A 17,199-nucleotide genomic window follows, 5' to 3' on the forward strand; every position below is an offset into this window, starting at 1 on the left:
CCACACACTTCTAGTTGGGTCATAAGTGATGATTGAGAGGGATTACTTCTTTATGAGCCTGTATTAGTAAATTCCTGCATGGTATACCTTTAAATTGTGTCCGGACTTTACTGAATATATAATAAGGGTGGTGCTTAAAACTGATGCTAACTATGGCCTGAATTTATTACTGCAGACTTGTTTTCATAATGATAACGACCTTCACTTGACAAGGTCCAGATAGTTGCATTTTTAGTTTGGGAAATTCCATTAGCATCAGAGCCGGGAGGCTGCGCTAATGTTAGATTCGGGAGCAGTCAAACACACTGCACTCCTTCGTATCAATAGAACATTGTATTTGTAGTGTTTACTGAAGTTATTGGTGATATATAACTTTTTACATATATTGCATTAAGCTGCATTTTCATTAAATTTATTAGAGAGCTCACGCTTTTGAACATTTTTCCACTGCCAGCCCTGACTGGGGAGTACAGAACATAAATACATAGTTATGCAACATCAAATGTAATCATGTGACGTTGGCAGCTTTGTCAATATGTCCAGGAGCTTATCAATATTTCGGTACTGACAGTCACAGACCAGTACCAATTTAGTACACGTTCTCCCTAACAGTAAGTGGGCCTTGAAGATTGATAGGTAAATAATACTGCCATGAACAAACAGCAGTGTTTTGCAGCAAAGTAGATGTTTTGTTTGAGGCAGTAATGAGTTTCAAAGGTGTTGAATGTTTGTTTGTATTTGCAGGAGATTGAGACATCAGAGCCCTGCAGCTGTATCCACTTCACTGGCTACAGCATCATTATCGGCACCAACAAGTTCTATGAGATAGAGATGAAGCAGTATGTGCTGGAAGGTAGGTCACCTGCCAGCACTGTGATTTATTCATGGTAGGCGTCTGCACACAAATTCTGTATTGAAATAACTTTTTAAAAAGAGTGTTTGCTGTCAACCAGATGGTGTTCTGAACAAGTCAATTCAAGTCAACAGCAACTGAGGTTTTATTGCTGTGAGGCTTCAGCATTCACACCTGAGCGAGCCGACTCACATATGTTTCTTCTTACAGAGTTCCTGGATAAAAACGACGTGACGCTAGCTTCAGCTGTCTTCGCCGCTTCCTCCCACAGCTTCCCCATCTCCATCATCCAGGTCACCACGGCTCCCCAGAAAGACGAATACCTGCTCTGTTTCCATGGTTAGATGTTTATTTTCTGTGCGTGTTGGCACACGTGCTGTACGTTGTCTACACAGTTGAGCATGTTATTACACATGCAACAGTAAAGGAGCCAAAATTTAAGTTTGTGTGAGAAAGGATTGGCTTTCTTATAATTATCATTATTGTTAGTGTTGTTGACATCTATAAATAGGCAGTTTGTGTGTTAACTGAGTTTTTTTCTTCAGAGTTTGGTGTGTTTGTGGATGCATACGGCCGCAGGAGTAGAACTGATGATATCAAATGGAGCCGTCTGCCTCTCTCATTTGGTTAGTGTCAATTACAATCTCATCCATGTCACTTTTAAAGCTTCCTTTTCATTTTCTGTAATGTTAATGTAGAATTTGTGATATGATTTTAATCAGATTTTTTGGTATTTCAGCCTATAGAGAACCCTACCTGTTTGTAACCTACTTCAACTCTCTGGACGTTATTGAAATTCAGGGACACGCTGCTCTGGGGTAAGAATGCCTTCTGCTCGTTTGTCAGTACCAGTGCATCAGTCAGGGTTTACTCTTAATTAGTTTTTCCCCAGTAAACATCAGCATCAGTTTGTGTGTCTTTACTCAGTGTCACTGCATATTATTTGTGACTGAATTGTTAATTTCCCATTACTGCCGAGGCTCAGTAAACACCTCGATAAGAATCATCCATTTCATTCTCTGCTTTTTTTTTTTTTTTTGAAGGCCGACTCCGTCTGTGTTCTTTTCCCGGGTTTTCAAACGGAAACTCTCACTCAGCCCTTAGCAAAAATTGGTGACACAGGTTACAGCTCTGATGCCATGCCACACGCAGTTCACTGACAGTGTAATCATGGAGAAAGGCACGTAGACCAGCAACTCCTGTGTTCTGCTGAAGTTATTGTCTCTGTCAAAGAAGTCTGGTGGCTGTGGACAAGGACAGCAGCAAAATGTATCAGTTCAAGTAAAAGCTATATTTATATTGTTTTTACCATTTACCCTTGCCATCAGACAGCCCTTTCCAAAGCCACCAGACTCCTTTGAGAAAAGCAATTATTTTACCTCCCAGAACACAAGAGCTGCTGGTCTACCGCTGCTTCGATCGTTCAGCTTTTGCTATTGTGTGACTTTAAAAATCAAACTAACATGGTGTCCACAACAGTACATCTCTTAGCTTTCATTCCACTACTCCTGTCTGCCTCCGCAAACTGGGAGCGTAAAATCAATCCTGAACAATTCTTAAAGGCGGCTTGGCTCAGTCATTGAGAGGCATGATAGGTGGGCTAGGGGGTTTGTATAGAGCATCATCATCATGCAGAAGCCTAGGTTTGGTCACTTCGACAAACACTTTAGAAGGTCTTGGGAAAAGAACGTTTTATCGCTAAAACACACATTTCAACCAAAATTAGAATTTTCAGATTAGTAAACACAAGGAACACTTCTGGGAAGCTACAGAATGATATTCAAATCTCAAAAATAAAAATGAATGGACCTGCCATTTAAAGGATTCAGTGTCAGATGTTCTTATCTCTTTCCAGACCCCACTCATATGCACATCTGGACATCCCAAACCCACGCTACCTTGGCCCAGCCATCTCCTCTGGAGCCATCTACCTGGCCTCTTCCTACCAGAACAAACTGCGGGTCATTTGCTGCAAAGGAAACTTGGTGCAGAGCCAAGAAGGTGGAGGAGACCTGCAGCGCAACGGCTCCGGCCGCAGGTGAGGAAGCTATTTACTAAGCCTCCTTCAGGTCACACATAGTGTCTGTCTTCTCCTATTTTCTAAACTAATTGAGACCATTACACTAATCTCTGTTTGGGGGATTATTTTTTGTGACATGTTTTTATCCACAACAATCTATCAGCTTTCTTTTACTGTCTCTAATGTATTCACACATTTTGAGCTTTAGGTATTGGGTCTCTTTATCAGGGAAACGATAATCTCACTAATTGTTTTTGTTGCAAATGCAGTACCTTAGCACCTAACTTACACTATTCATTCATTTATTGTTTTGGTGAGGTTTTTGTCCTCCCTCTTATACAGAGACAATAGAATAGGAGCTTTCCAAGCACATCACACTCCTTTATTCTGTGTACACTGGTGTTGTTGACGGGTCAGAGGGATTGGCTGGCACTGCTGGGCACAGGTTGGCATCCACAGGTGGTGATGGTTAACCTGTTATGTTTGATCTGGTGTTGAAACAGCAGAGTAACGCCTTCGTTTTGCTCTTTACAGGAGGAAGAGTTCATTTTTTATCTGTAACAAATCCTGAGCATATGTCTTTTTAAATTGAAATTGCTTTTTTAAAATGCCTCCTGTCAAATGTAGAAAGAAAACTGTTGAATAAAGACTGACTTATGACTGAGACTGGTCTATTACAATTTGAATCTCTCTAACAGCTCAGCCTTTGTCACTCAGTGTTGATTCTGAAAACTGGCTTTGCTCTTTAGTTGATGTTATTGTCAGCTGCTGACACTGTCATCACTTAGAAAACTTTATTGTGTAGATGGGTTCAGTCTTTGAGCTCCAGCTTATCAAATGAGCCTGATTGTGAGTTCCTCATCCTCACCACATCTGCGGACTGACCTCACAGTGCCAAGCAAAGCCCCTGACCCGAGACACAAAATACTTTTTCCTTTGACCAATTCCCCCTGCCCGTCTTTGTGCCACGGTTCCTCCCTAACAGCCCTAACAAACGTGGGCCTCCTTCCTACAATGAGCACATCTCCAAAAGGCTGGCAGCCAATCCCATGGCTCACGGAGACCCTGGCACTCCTCACCGCTACAGAGAGGCTCGCACAGAGTTCCGACGGGACAAGTCTCCCAGTCGTCCACTGGAGAGAGAGAAGTCGCCCGGCAGGATGCTGGAGAGTCGGATAGTGGGGTCTCCAGGCAGGGCCATGGCTGACCCCCGGTTAGATCGCTCCCCAGGCAGGGCCATGGCAGACCCTCGAATGGACCGCTCTCCTGGCCGGATGATGGACGTTCGGAGGGAGAGGTCCCCCGGACGATACGAGGAGCGCCAAAGGCTTCATACTGGCTCTGGCCGCACGCCCATAAACCCTGTTAACAAGGTCTGTCAATCATTTTTGTAGATTTTTACCAATGTTTTTCTGTTGTGTCACATCAAGTTTGCGCACGCTAAAAAGAAGGGTTTAAAATAACAGTGTCCCATTGTCCCGGGGACAATAGAAAATTTGCCCTCCTTTCCTTATGATTGGCTTGCAGTCGTTGCCTTCATTGGTTGGATTGGTTGGGTCTAGGCAACACAAGTGAGACTGGTTAGGGTAAGAATGCCAGTGTTAGCCAATCGGAGGCAGAGTAGGGTGTCATTCCTTCACAACCCTAGAAAACACAAATTCTCAGTATATATTACCCACTTAACTCACTTAACCTATTTAAGGATGTTAGTAAAGACACATTAATGTGGCTAGACTCTTAGTCTCATTGTTATGTTATTGTGTGTTTCAAATATTTCAAATTCAACAATCTAACTGGTAGTCCATGCACGAATTGTGTTGGCCTTTCTTTATTTTTTTTTTTACTTTATCCCACAGGTATGGGACCAATCATCTGTTTGAGAGACAGCAGAGCCACACATACCCAGCATGGACAGAGAGAAGCATCTTTGGAAAGGGAACGGAGGGAGCATCGAACCAGTGAGAGTGTCACCAATTCATGATGAAACACTGCCACACATGAGTTGACATCTAAGCTGACAAACCCACAGAGGAAAACAACCGTAGCCGTCAGAACAGAGAGAGAGAGAGAGAGAACGAGACAAATAAATAGATGTCATTGGAATCAGGTTATTTTTCTCAATGAACTGACCCGAGTCAATAAAGGTCAACAAAATGCCATATTTAACCATTTTTGAGCAGGGTTTTTAGCGGTGTTCTTGAGTATGCGCTCTGTACTCTGAGAAGGGATTAGTAATTCGATTTGATAATATCTTCTTTAAAAACAAAATCTGGGATATGAGTTCTCAACTTCAGCCCTGACTCGGTGGGTTTTGCTAGTTTCAGTTAACTCCAGACAGTAGTGACTACGATAGATAAGCACAGCCGTAGCAACTTTATCTTACAATATTTACCAAGTCAGTCACTAGTGAAAATGGCAAACGTTCACTCAAACTGCAGTATTAATACATCTGGCTCCTCTCCACACTCCACTCTGTCCACAGTAGCCACAGATCAAGGCAGCAGAGTCCCGTACAGCTAACAACATTTCAGGCTCCAGCCCTGCGCTGACATGTCAACACACAATCGTTATCAGCTAATTACAATCATTCTCTGCTAATCTGTCTTCTGTTGAGACTTCAGTTGGTCGCGGTGGTCGTAGCTGGAGCACAAACAAATTTCAATAAAATTTAAGTAACCAAACCCTCCCTGTAGGGCTGGGTATCATTTACAATTATAATACCAGTACCAACACCAGTATCGTTAAAGTGAGGATAATACCAACACATTTTTCAATTAGGGTTACAGTGGTATGAGATTTTCACAGTACAGTAACCGTCTCAGAAAATATTACAGTATTTCACAATTATTATTATTATCAGTCACAGTGACTCTTAAAGGGATGAAAACAGAAGGGATTTTTTTTTGTTTAAGACAGACCGACACTATCTGTGCTGCAGCGATGATTTGGGTTCACTGGGAAGCCAACGGAGCTCTGTGGCTGGCGTCCCAGCCTTGGGGCACTTGGTGGCAATGCTGCCTCCTTTCTGAACCCGGGGGCTTCACGGAGCTCCATTGTTTCTGTCTGAGACAACAGGAGGTGAAAAGCAAAAGTCCCCAAGCTGGGCAGCCGACCATGGAGTTCCGCGGGCGGCTTCCCAGCTTTGGGGCACTTCACGGTGCTTTCACTTCCTGTCTGAGCTCGACATTCTCACCCAGTTGTGTTCTTCAGTACCAACATTCAGCACCAATTGATTTAACGTGAATTGGAACTTGGTAATACCGATGTAATTTAGTACAGTACCCAACCCTAGTCGCAACCCCTGCAAATCGACTCATTTCATTACTGGGATTTGATCAATTCGGTCTGATAACATTTTTAAAGTCTAGAAGAGCCGCACCATTAAATCATTTTTACCCCCTTTCAAGTTAGTTGGCAGCTGGCGAAGTGCGCTTGTTCTCTGGGGCCAACACTACGGAAGATCCAGGTAATCTTTTACCTGGGAAGTTGAACTTTTTTAACTTAATGCACTACTGAGCACTTACACAGGAGTGCACAGGGCCTCGCTGCATCCAGTTCTCTTTATTCTTCCATGGTATCTTTTGACTGCAGAGGTTTCAATAAATCTTGGTACTGGGTTATTTCGGTCAAAGGTATCAAGTAGCGATACCCAGCCCTACCTTCCCACGCTGTTGAACCACACACAACAAGATTGTCTGCCCTTGGATAGGTTGACACTAAAACTGCACTACCCACAATCCCCGGCAGGACTTTCTAATCCTTCAGAACGCTATCTGACTGTAAATAGACAAGACATAATTTTATATATATTGAGAAGGAATTTCAAGGCTGGATAAGCCATGTCTATTTTTGTTAAAGAAAAAAGTGATAACGTGTCCTCTTGAATGTCAAATGAGTATTCTTTTAATATGTCCAAACATCCTTTATCAAGTGAGTGATTGTATCTGGATCCAACTCGTGTATGCACTTCCATCTGTCAAAGGCAAAACCTCAGTGCTGAACTATATGACAGGAGGGAGGGGGAAAAAAAGATCATGTTTGAAGCTTACAACATAGTACTTGAGCATTTCTTTTTGTACAATGTCACTTATATTGTATATAACCCAAAATTGTTAAAGGTGAAGATGAAAATAATATTTGTTTGTTTTTTTTCTGATTTGTGAATGGCATGGATATGTATATCTGAAATGAAACGGAGTGTTGTCTTCTGCTTCTGCCTCATTTGGATTATATTTTTATTCCATGATTTGATGATGAAGCACGTGAATAACGTATATTTTCTTTTAGCTCTTACCTGTTTGCACAGTAAATTCAAACAAGTATAATTACTTCAGTCTCTTCTTTTACTTTTATTAAGGCACCCTTGGCAAGTTAAACGGTCCAACCTTAAAATCCATCCACATGTATTTGGCTATTGTTGTCAAAGTGCTTATGCTTGACTAGTGGCTCATTTATGCTCACCATTATATACGGACATGGACGGAGCCTTCTGTCTGTACTCTGCGTTCATTTCGTCCATGTTTGTGCACATTTTCTGAACCACCGAAGATCGTGGGGGCAGTGTAGCGTAGTCCAAACGAGACATGAGAGTAGGACACAACAAAGACATTTTAAAAATGTTGAAACGAAAAGAATCGGTAATATAGCGAAAAGAGTTCTCCGTCCACGTCAGTATATTTAATGTACTCACAAACCATTGCTGTCTACAACCCCATCGCCATGTTGACTCCGCCCTCTATGCCAACACAAAGGATGCGTGGAAGTGATGGTCAAGTTTGAAATGAACGTTTCTATTTTCGTATGTAAAGGGAGAATAAATGAGCCTCAAGTAGATTTTATTTCTATGTATCATAATTTGATATATGGAAATAAGATACTTTTGTGGTTTTCAGTGATGTTTTTAGAATATATAATATAATAAATCACACTTTAACTTGCCCAGTGTGTCTGTTAACGGTAGGGCGCTCAATAGGAGGACGTTCCTTCATCTCTCTGGATCCACCGTGGTTCCTTTTAGGTGTAAAACTCTTCCTGAATGTATTTAAGCCAAGAGGATAGAACTGATTCATTGGTCTCAGACGTTCAACAAAAAGCACCCAATGCTACAGATTGCACAAGTTTTCCCACTGGCCTCTACGGGATACAAAAGGGTTTCCCCATCCTGCTTTATTTTTATTATTTTTATATTCTTTTTTAATTTCTGTTCACATGATCCTGAATCATAATGCCGTAATGCTGGATATGATATTGATGTCTGCTAACAAATGTTTTATTAGCGTTCCCTGTAGAGATTTTGTCACAGAATATTAAATATTATAACCATTGTCTTTCACTTCTACTTTGCCTCGTTATGTTGTGCTTGTGTGTGTGTGTGGGTGTGGGTGTGGGTGTGGGTGTGTGTGTGTGTGTGACTGTGGGCAGGTAATATAGGGCTCCCATGAGTCCTTGAAATCTCTTAAAGGCCTTAAATATTTTTTAAAATAGACATAAACAGAGACGAGCCATTGAAAATGCTTGAGCTTCTATATTTTGTTGAAGAATAGCTCTTCGGGTAATTTAGGCATCTGTCTCTATCACTAAACTTACTCATTGCTTTGCTGTGCTGTGTTAGAGAAGGCAAGAGACCATAGTCTTCATTACTGCACGACAGAACAATTGAGAAGTGATCACACATTCAGGCCTCTCTCTTTTTGTTTTCTGTGAGCTTCTTTAAAGCCTGCTAGCTCTCATCCTAAAGATTCTGTGTTGTACAATAATGAACCTTGATCCATGTCTCAGACTGTGCTGCAGGATTCAATCTTTCAAAAGTCTTAAAGTAAGAACAAACTGATTCAAAACCATAAATCTTGAATCATAAAGAAATCATAATATGAAAAGTAAAAAAAAAAAAAACCTAGCATAAATGATAAAATTAAGCATGATAGAACATTTTAAAAGTGTTGCAGCAGCTTGAAGCGTACAAGGAAGGAGTTTCAGACCTGAATTAGGGATAACGTAACCAACAACACTCTTATTTTGTTTCCAGCTGGGACACTCAGAGCAGAGGATTCACTAGCTGTCACTGTACCCTGGACAACATAGGGAAGTGGGAATTCATGCGATTTTAGGGTATGACTTAAACCAGTACAAGGAAACACGAGGCTGTGTATATCTTATGCTAAAAATGTTTCCAGACTCAGTATGATGGGAATAAAGGCAGTGGAATCCCACATGTAGAGTGTGAACACAAAACTGCCAACAAGCACTGGGTATTTCCCAAAAAAGTCCTGTTTTATGTTACAACAAACACTTGGGTAAAACTGTCTCTAAACCTAAGAAATTGATAACAGTTCATGTTTTTCATGTTTTTTTTCTTCAGTTTTGATTAGTCTAAAATTGGTCTTACATTTAATTCCGAGTGGCTTTAAAAAGTCTTAAATCTAACTTGCCTCAAGCTGTAGGAACCATGTGCTGCATTGGGTCCATTAATCTGAGAGAACTGGGTCTGGAAAGTCCTTGAAAATTTAATTTGATGTCAAAGGTGTGGGAACCCTGGTAATAACCTTTAATTGTTTAGTTATTATAGCCGCAGACACAGAACTCCTTCTTAATTCACTCTGTAATGTGAGGGAAAAGAAAAGTGGTCATACTTAAAACCCTTATCATTTGTGCTCTCTACTCTCCACTCACACTTGAGTCTCCCTGTGAAATGACCATTTGTCTGTGTCCATTGTGTTAGAAGAGGTTAGTCTATTTATAGGCGCCTGATCCCAGCGCTCAGCCAATGCGACAATGGCCCACCATTCCAGTCACGGTAGCTGCAGCTTGAATCCGAAACTGAGAAGAGCTGAAGGGGGGGAAAGGTTTTCAACAATAGCATCTGCAACAATAACTGGTCTAATTCTGACCTCCTTGTACGCACCATGCTGCGAGATGATACCAGTGACATCTGCTGTTAGTTCATCACCAGATTTTTATTTGACAGGGAGTGGACTGGGAGCAGGGAGGCTTTCAGCGCCTCTCTTTATATAGATCACACACCCGCCGCCTCGCCTCCTCACCCCGACTCAGCTCATTCTCACAGACTGTCACTTTTCTTGACCTGGGAGCCACAAGTGACACTGGGCGACGTGTTAATGGTGCAGCAGCAAATTGTAAGAACATGTTCAGTGTCAGCAGTGTCTCACTTGAGTATGTTGCACCTACTGCTGTTGACAACGCCGCGCTTAGTTTCACGAGCCCTTTAAAGCCAACACCAGTGTAGTGTGCCAAGTAGACACAAGACATTCTTTGTTTTGCAATGTTTTTTTCTTTGTTGTTGTTAATGTTTTTGCCTTACCAGATCTTCTAAATGATTATCTGGCAGCACAAGTCCAGTCTTTTAGAACTTGGATGTAATAAAATTCAGCTGTCAGATGGAGATTAATAGAAGTCAGATAGAAAGCCAACCTGTAACTATAGCTTTAGGAACAATAGGAAGTGTTACAAAAAGGACAGAGAATATCTGGGTTAACAATTCTTTAAAAATCTTGAGAAAAATACATCCAAAGAAGATCTGTTAGCTTCCAGGGAGATGATACCAGACCCAGAATTTAAACCCGACAAGACAATTTTTTTTTTTGCTGGAAACAAAAAGGCCTAATTTTATTTGGACATCTTATCAATGACGACGGAATCGCTTATTTAAAAAGATCTCTCCCAAAAATATGATTTACCACATCCACATTTTTTTCTGCTACCTTCAGGTTAGAATCAGTGATGTCGAGATACACCGGTATTGACAAAAACCATGATACTTAAAAATGAACATTGATATCATGTTATTAACACACATGATGGAAATAAATAATGAAGCACCTCTAAAATCATTTCTGTTTTTTTTTTGTTCTCACTTTAGCCCCTTTCATACTGCCTGCTCAAGGCGGAAAATATCATGCTGTTATTCCGCCTCACGTTCAGTATAAAAGGTACGATCGTGGAATGAGGGGACAGACTTGTCTCGCCTTTAAGCGAGCAGCAGAGGTAGTAACAGCGCTCATAATGTCTGTGTAAAAGGGACAGCTGGCAGGACGGGACCATGGGTGGGGTGGGAATGACGTTTTGATGACGTGTTATGCATATAACCCTCTACTTGGAGATTTTAAAAGCAGCTGATAGCAGTTAGCAGCTAATTCAAAGAAGAATAGAGGCTTGAAATGTCCACAAATTCGGGAAAAAAAAATAGATCCAGGAGCTCCTTACCCTCCGAGCAGAGGATGAGACTAGCCGCCGTATAACAGGGACAGTAAATGATTGTTATCACCACGTTAATGCCATTGTTATTGTTTAGAAAGTGCTGCCAACTCATACGTTATATGCGTATGTCGTGTTACCCATCACACCTCTTTTGCACCCAGGATGCTGACATGCTATCTTAAATTACACACTGGAGCGGCATGATGCCACCACAGTTTAGTTCTTTGTAAAAATGCAAAGGCTGCGTAAAGAAGGGACTTTGTAGCAGCCCTGTAGCGTGATCTTATTGAAAAAGGGAACCAGATGGCTTTGAGGGAGGGAGACAAAAGCCATTTTTACACAGTCCATTAAGTGTAATTGCTCTTTTTGTACACTTTTATACCACTATGGTTGCAGAGTCTCTCTTCACCTCCTTACACTTGTATTTTGAGTGTAATTAATTTGCCAAAAAAGAGACAAAAAGCACAATAATCATGGTTAAAGACAAATTTGACTGATAGAAGATGTAGGCCTCCATCCCCTAGTTTCACTTATTTTGAAAAACCATAGAATGAGGATCATAAAAAATCAAATAGCTGTTGTCCATGAAGTTCTTAGTGACACAAATAGACAAAATGAAACAAGAAAAACGGAAGGAGAAATTAGAAATTGATATATCAGGAGACAAGTGGAGAAAAATTAAAATCTCAATGTTTTCCCCGTGTTAATTTGTTTCATGGACAGAATGGTACAGTTACCTTTTAAACAATCAATGAAGTCACACAAACTGTGTGTGCAATGCATGCTGTGTCATACTGTGCTATGAAGCATGTGAGATATGTGACTGGTGACAGGTCAATATATTACACTAAAGGAGCTGCTGATTTCATGCAATGTCTTTTATCAAATGAAGACAGGGATCATTTCAACTCTCATCATTACTATGACCTGGATGATTGAGAATCTTCACCAACATTCTGTTTACAAACTCTCACACAACTCGTGCAGTGTAATCCAAGTCATATTTACCCAGTCTTATGGTCAGTACTTCCCAAACTCATGCATTTTCACAGACACTTCACTATTGAAATCACTGATGCATAGGAGTAGTGCAGCAGAGCTGGCATAAACTGTGCTCGCTCATTCCACTGAGTTCAAACGCACGGATGTTTAAAATAGTTCTGCTGTTGTTTAACGCAAACCCCTTTCACTTACATTCATCAAGAATATTTGCCACTTTTGGATTCTTGATTCACCCAGAGGCATGTCAATAAAACATTTTCTTCACAAATTCAACAAAACACCAGGTGAGTAACTGATACACAAATAATAATTTTGTGGGTGAAGCATTCCTTTTAAAAAATAGGGCATAATTTCCTATTGTTCTGCAGCATTTATTCATAAATCCGAGCACCTTTTTGAGAGTAAATGTTCTGAGCATGAATCTTATTGACCGGGCAAACCTTCCTGCTGCAGCTGAGGCAGCTGTTAATGGTATGAGACTGATATTTTGCTCATTTTATAAAATTTAAAAATGTTTTGATTCTATGCTAAAGATATGTATATTGTATTCCACCTACATCAACAGCAGTTATGTAACCTTTCCTAACTTATATTTAATGCCATATGTTGGGGGTAGACTCCATTTAATATTGTTCACCTAACTTTAAGTCCAGTTTGAATGGTCAAACACCCAAGTTTTGGATGGAGTCTAATGAGATTTATTAAAGTTCTGTTCAAAAAGGCTTTTAAAGGAGCAGTGTGTAGGATTTAGTGTCATCTGACGGTGAGGCTGCAGAACTGAAACTTCCCCTGTGTGCCAAGCATGTAGGAGAATCGCCCAATCCAGAGCCAGTGTTTGGTTTGTGCGTTCTGGGCTACTGTAGGAACAACATGGTGCACTCTGTGAAAGAGGAGATGTATAATATAAACAACTCATTCAGAGTTAACAAACACAGCAATTCTTATTTTCAGGTGATTATAAACCAAGGAAAACATAGTTCTGAATATTATACACCAATTTCTGCCAATAGATTCCCTAAATCCTACACACTGGACCTTAAAAGACTGAACTCAGCCTGGGTGGCAGTAGCACATTTTTCTTATCATCCAGACAAAGTAGAAAAGCAACTGCAGACTTGATAAACATCATTTTTATGGAGTTAATACCTGCCTGTGTGTTGTTTGCACGGTCAAGACTGATCAGAGGACAGAGGGCAGTTTAAAGTGATGAAGTGCTTTAACCTTCAGTCCGCTCTTGATATTCTAAACCAGTTATTCCAATCTCTTTGTCCACTGTGTGTGTGTTTCTTTGTCCACTGTGTATGTGTCCACTGTGTATGTATGTGTGTGTGTGTGTGTGTGTGTGTGTGTGTGTGTGGGCGCCCATGCTCGAGTATGCAATACTGTATGTGCTGTATGAAGCATCATTTACCTGTCACTTCCTAAAGAGGACATAGTTTATAAATATCATCCAGTGGAGCTGAGGGCTGAGGCTACATAAGGGCACCCACAGTCTCCCCATTGTTCACTGGCATCATTGTTGGTCTGACCTCCCAGCTGCTCAGCCATGGTAAGTCACTGTGTGTGGGATGCTGTTTGATGGTGCAAGGAGTTTTTTTGTTTGTTTGTTTGTTTGTTTTGCTTAAAGCATGCTGAGTTTAGAGCGGAAAGATGGGTGCAAAAATTGACTACTCTTATCTGCTTATGTGCATCATTTAAAACTATTGATATTTAATATTTCGCAACATCAAGATTTTCTGTGAAGAACTTTGAAAGTAGCTCACCGATGTAAAGGTTTCATTTCTATCATCAGACATTGGATGTGTTGCTATGTAGAGGCTACATTTAATGAATGCTAAATTACAGACAACATATTTTTCACGGACAAATAATCAGTGTTTGGCTCCCTAAAGGATACTGAAATGGGATAATATCTAATGTTAATGCAGTTGTGTTATTGCCCAAAAACAATCATCCACCTCATTAACACAGCTCTCTGTTATTAAGCCATGCAATCCCTCTTACTGATGTTGTCTAACATGTAGCTTTGCCATGCTGTGTCTGCCTCATCTCTTCTTCTTTCTTCGTGCCAAAAGGCCCCCAAGAAAGCCAAGAAGAGGACGGCAGAGGGAGCCAACTCCAATGTGTTTTCCATGTTTGAGCAGGCTCAGATCCAGGAATTTAAAGAGGTGAAAGCAGTTCGACTTGATTGTTTTTTCCTCCATTGATTTACATTTGGCTGGGAACGACACGAGCACTGTGGAAATGGCGTATGAATATGCATGCTAGCTCACCATCATTCAAGTGTGTCTGTCTTCAGAACACACAGGGACACATGCAGAAGTTTCTATTTCTTCTCCTCTCTACGTCCTCCTCTGTCTTTTCATTTCCATTGTTCATCGTTGTAGTATGCCCACCTGTCTATTTTCCTGTCCCTGGCTTGGCAGCAGTGAGGCCTGTGGTATGCTGGTATGATGGTCAGTGATGCCCAAACATCCAGACTGTGTCATCAGTGATTAGGCTTCAGATAAACTGCTGGGCATGCCCTGGATGCCGGGATAAACCTCAGGGGGGGCGGGGGGGCGCAGGTTATAAATACTTAACAGTGCTCGTCTATCAAGATGGCACACAAAATATTCAAGAGGAGGAAAGAGATTCAAAAGAAAGTGTGTGACAGATTTTTCTCTCTGAGAAGGGGGCTAAAAACATGCAGCTGCAATCTGTTCATGAGAGACTCATTTATGGGTACTGTGTCTCCTGTGTGTCGACCTCAGGCCTTCACTATCATGGACCAGAATAGGGACGGCTTCATCGACAAAAATGATCTGAGGGACACTTTTGCTGCTCTAGGTACGTCCACATCCCCCATGTTCAGTCTTACAAAATGCTGTGAGTTAATGAGTTAATGAGTTTGTCCTAGGTGGCTGGCTATGTCGCCTATAGGAAGATGGACTAGTGTGTTATGTACTGCTAAAAGACAGCAAAAAAAAAGTAAAACAGACATATAATTGATTCAAGATAAAGCAATTCTGAAAAGGTGCGCTTTTAAGAGAGATCTGATTGATAGTTTTTGATGAGTAATCATGAGCTGCAATGAAAACACCTACATCAACGACACTCATGGTCCACATTTTTCATGATACAAGCTGAATCTGCTTGTGTCATTTGTTCATGTTTGGTGCCACAGGACGTCTCAATGTGAAACAGGAAGAGATTGACGAGATGCTCAAAGAGGCTCCTGGCCCAATCAACTTCACTGTCTTCCTTACCATGTTCGGTGAGAAACTGAAAGGTGAGGATGCATTAAACGTATAAATTTAAAACCAAATCTAAGTCATGCAAATAGAGAATTACTTTAAATCTGTTCTGAAAACTTTCCCGACTGTTTTAATGTATCTAGGTGCTGATCCAGAGGAGACCATCCTCAACGCATTTAAAGTCTTTGACCCTGAGGGGAAAGGTGTGCTGAGGAAGGATTAGTAAGTGACCAGAAACACTCCGCTGCTCACACTATATCAAATTGCAATATGGAAATGTACCCCAAAGAGTCTTATGTAAGCTTTTCACTCACAATTTACGACTGCGTCTGAGTCTGACTGTGATCATTCATCTCTGTACGACTCATTCACGACCTGCACATTTCCTCTTAGCGTGAACACAGACCTCGAAATCTGATACGCTGTCCTTTTCTCTTTTCTTCCTGTTCAGTGTGACACAGATGCTAACAACACAGGCAGACCGGTTCTCCCCTGAGGAGGTAAATTGTGGTCCTTTTACACTAATTGTCATCATTATGGCTAATTGTGTTGTGCATGTGGGTGAGTCCGAAAAGCACAGAGGGATAAACGTCATCATGACAATCATCTACATCCACGTCAGACACTTTTTCATACAAAAAGCCCCTCAATGAATCCTTTTCAAACCTTTTTTTGCATGCTGGGCTATTGTTTCTGTGAAGGGCAAAAGCTCTGATAAAAGTGATGATAATATCTGTTTTTTTCTCAATTAGATGGATCAGATGTTTGCTGCCTTCCCCCCAGATGTAACAGGGAACCTGGACTACAAGAACCTGGTTCACATCATCACCCACGGAGAGGAAAAGGACCAGGAGTAAACCTTTGTGTCAACGTCTTCGTCAAACAGAAAGTCCGTCTAATGCTCGTCGTACATGACTTGAAACTGGCCCGCTGCCGTTGATGGAGATATGGACAATGGTTTATCAGTGCGTCTTTATGTTGGCTGCATTGTCTCTGTTCAGTTCTCAAGAGCACAGGAGGTTAAAACAAAACGTCTTCCAGACCCCAAAAACGCACAGTATACAGCATCAACATAGTGAGCTCCCTTACTGCTTTATCCATAATATGTTCCCAAACTCATCTGAGATCAATTAAATTATTTTTCCTTATCATTTTGTACATTCAAAACCACTTGCCTATAGTTCTCATAGCGAGTATCCATTTCTTCGGTCTGTGCATGTTCGTCTAATAAACGTTTCCAAAGACAGAAGCCAGCCTGCTTTCTCATTCTGATTTTTGAAACTTTTTTTTATCAAGAAATGAGGAAATAAACAGCATAGAGAAATGCAAGAGATTTTTATATTCCTGTCAGTTATATGTTTATAGGGTCGTGAACACATGGCTGTATCAGTGAGTCTTCTAAGTCCATGTTAGGTAGTGAATGTGTGTGCTTGAGAATAGTGGTTGGTGGTCCACTGAAATCCCCAAGAGATTAATCCAAAATGTACATGTGGCATTGTTTGTGTGTATTAATGTGCACACACAGTTAAGATGTGTGCGTACTGTGGGCACACATTAGTATGGCTACTGAAACAAAGGGCTTTAATAAGACAAAGCCTTGCTGTTATTTTAGTGCCGTGATGAGGCAAGAAGGGTAACGCAATACTATGGCGTTTGGGCGGCAGGCACACAATAGGATACCACCCAGTGATCCTCACGGCCCTCACCTACCCCACTTGCCAGACTTCTGCAGGGTGAAAATCCCTGACTGTTGGCAGCTGGCGGGTCCAGGGCAGGGGGTAGCCAGTTTGTCAACCCCAGACTAAAGTATTGCCTTCTGGAGAGGCGAGGAGTTATGTAGGGAGCGCTGAGGGATAAGTGCTTGGATCAGCTCG

General features: G+C 41.3%; 2 protein-coding genes across 4 annotated transcripts in view; both read left to right on the plus strand.

Moving 5' to 3' along the window:
* Window positions 1–8,223, plus strand: part of cita (citron rho-interacting serine/threonine kinase a) — a 51,589-nt gene extending 43,366 nt beyond the window's left edge. For all 3 annotated transcript variants that reach the window (XM_050038716.1, XM_050038717.1, XM_050038718.1), the window contains 7 exons: window positions 745–853; window positions 1,064–1,192; window positions 1,399–1,479; window positions 1,593–1,671; window positions 2,709–2,891; window positions 3,859–4,246; window positions 4,730–8,223. In XM_050038716.1, the coding sequence (XP_049894673.1) occupies window positions 745–853; window positions 1,064–1,192; window positions 1,399–1,479; window positions 1,593–1,671; window positions 2,709–2,891; window positions 3,859–4,246; window positions 4,730–4,753 (993 nt within the window). In that variant the 3' untranslated portion in view covers window positions 4,754–8,223. The remainder of the gene's footprint in view (window positions 1–744; window positions 854–1,063; window positions 1,193–1,398; window positions 1,480–1,592; window positions 1,672–2,708; window positions 2,892–3,858; window positions 4,247–4,729) is intronic.
* Window positions 8,224–13,557: 5,334 nt separating this feature from the next.
* myl2a (myosin, light chain 2a, regulatory, cardiac, slow) lies at window positions 13,558–16,574 on the plus strand. The gene is made up of 7 exons (XM_050037944.1): window positions 13,558–13,638; window positions 14,165–14,257; window positions 14,843–14,918; window positions 15,256–15,360; window positions 15,469–15,547; window positions 15,777–15,825; window positions 16,078–16,574. The coding sequence occupies exons 1-7, from the start codon at window positions 13,636–13,638 to the stop codon at window positions 16,180–16,182; spliced, it is 510 nt and encodes a 169-aa protein (XP_049893901.1). The 5' UTR covers window positions 13,558–13,635; the 3' UTR covers window positions 16,183–16,574.
* Window positions 16,575–17,199: the final 625 nt, after the last annotated feature.

The sequence above is a fragment of the Epinephelus moara genome, chromosome 24 (assembly GCF_006386435.1).
Source record: "Epinephelus moara isolate mb chromosome 24, YSFRI_EMoa_1.0, whole genome shotgun sequence".
NCBI classification, from domain to species: domain Eukaryota; kingdom Metazoa; phylum Chordata; class Actinopteri; order Perciformes; family Serranidae; genus Epinephelus; species Epinephelus moara.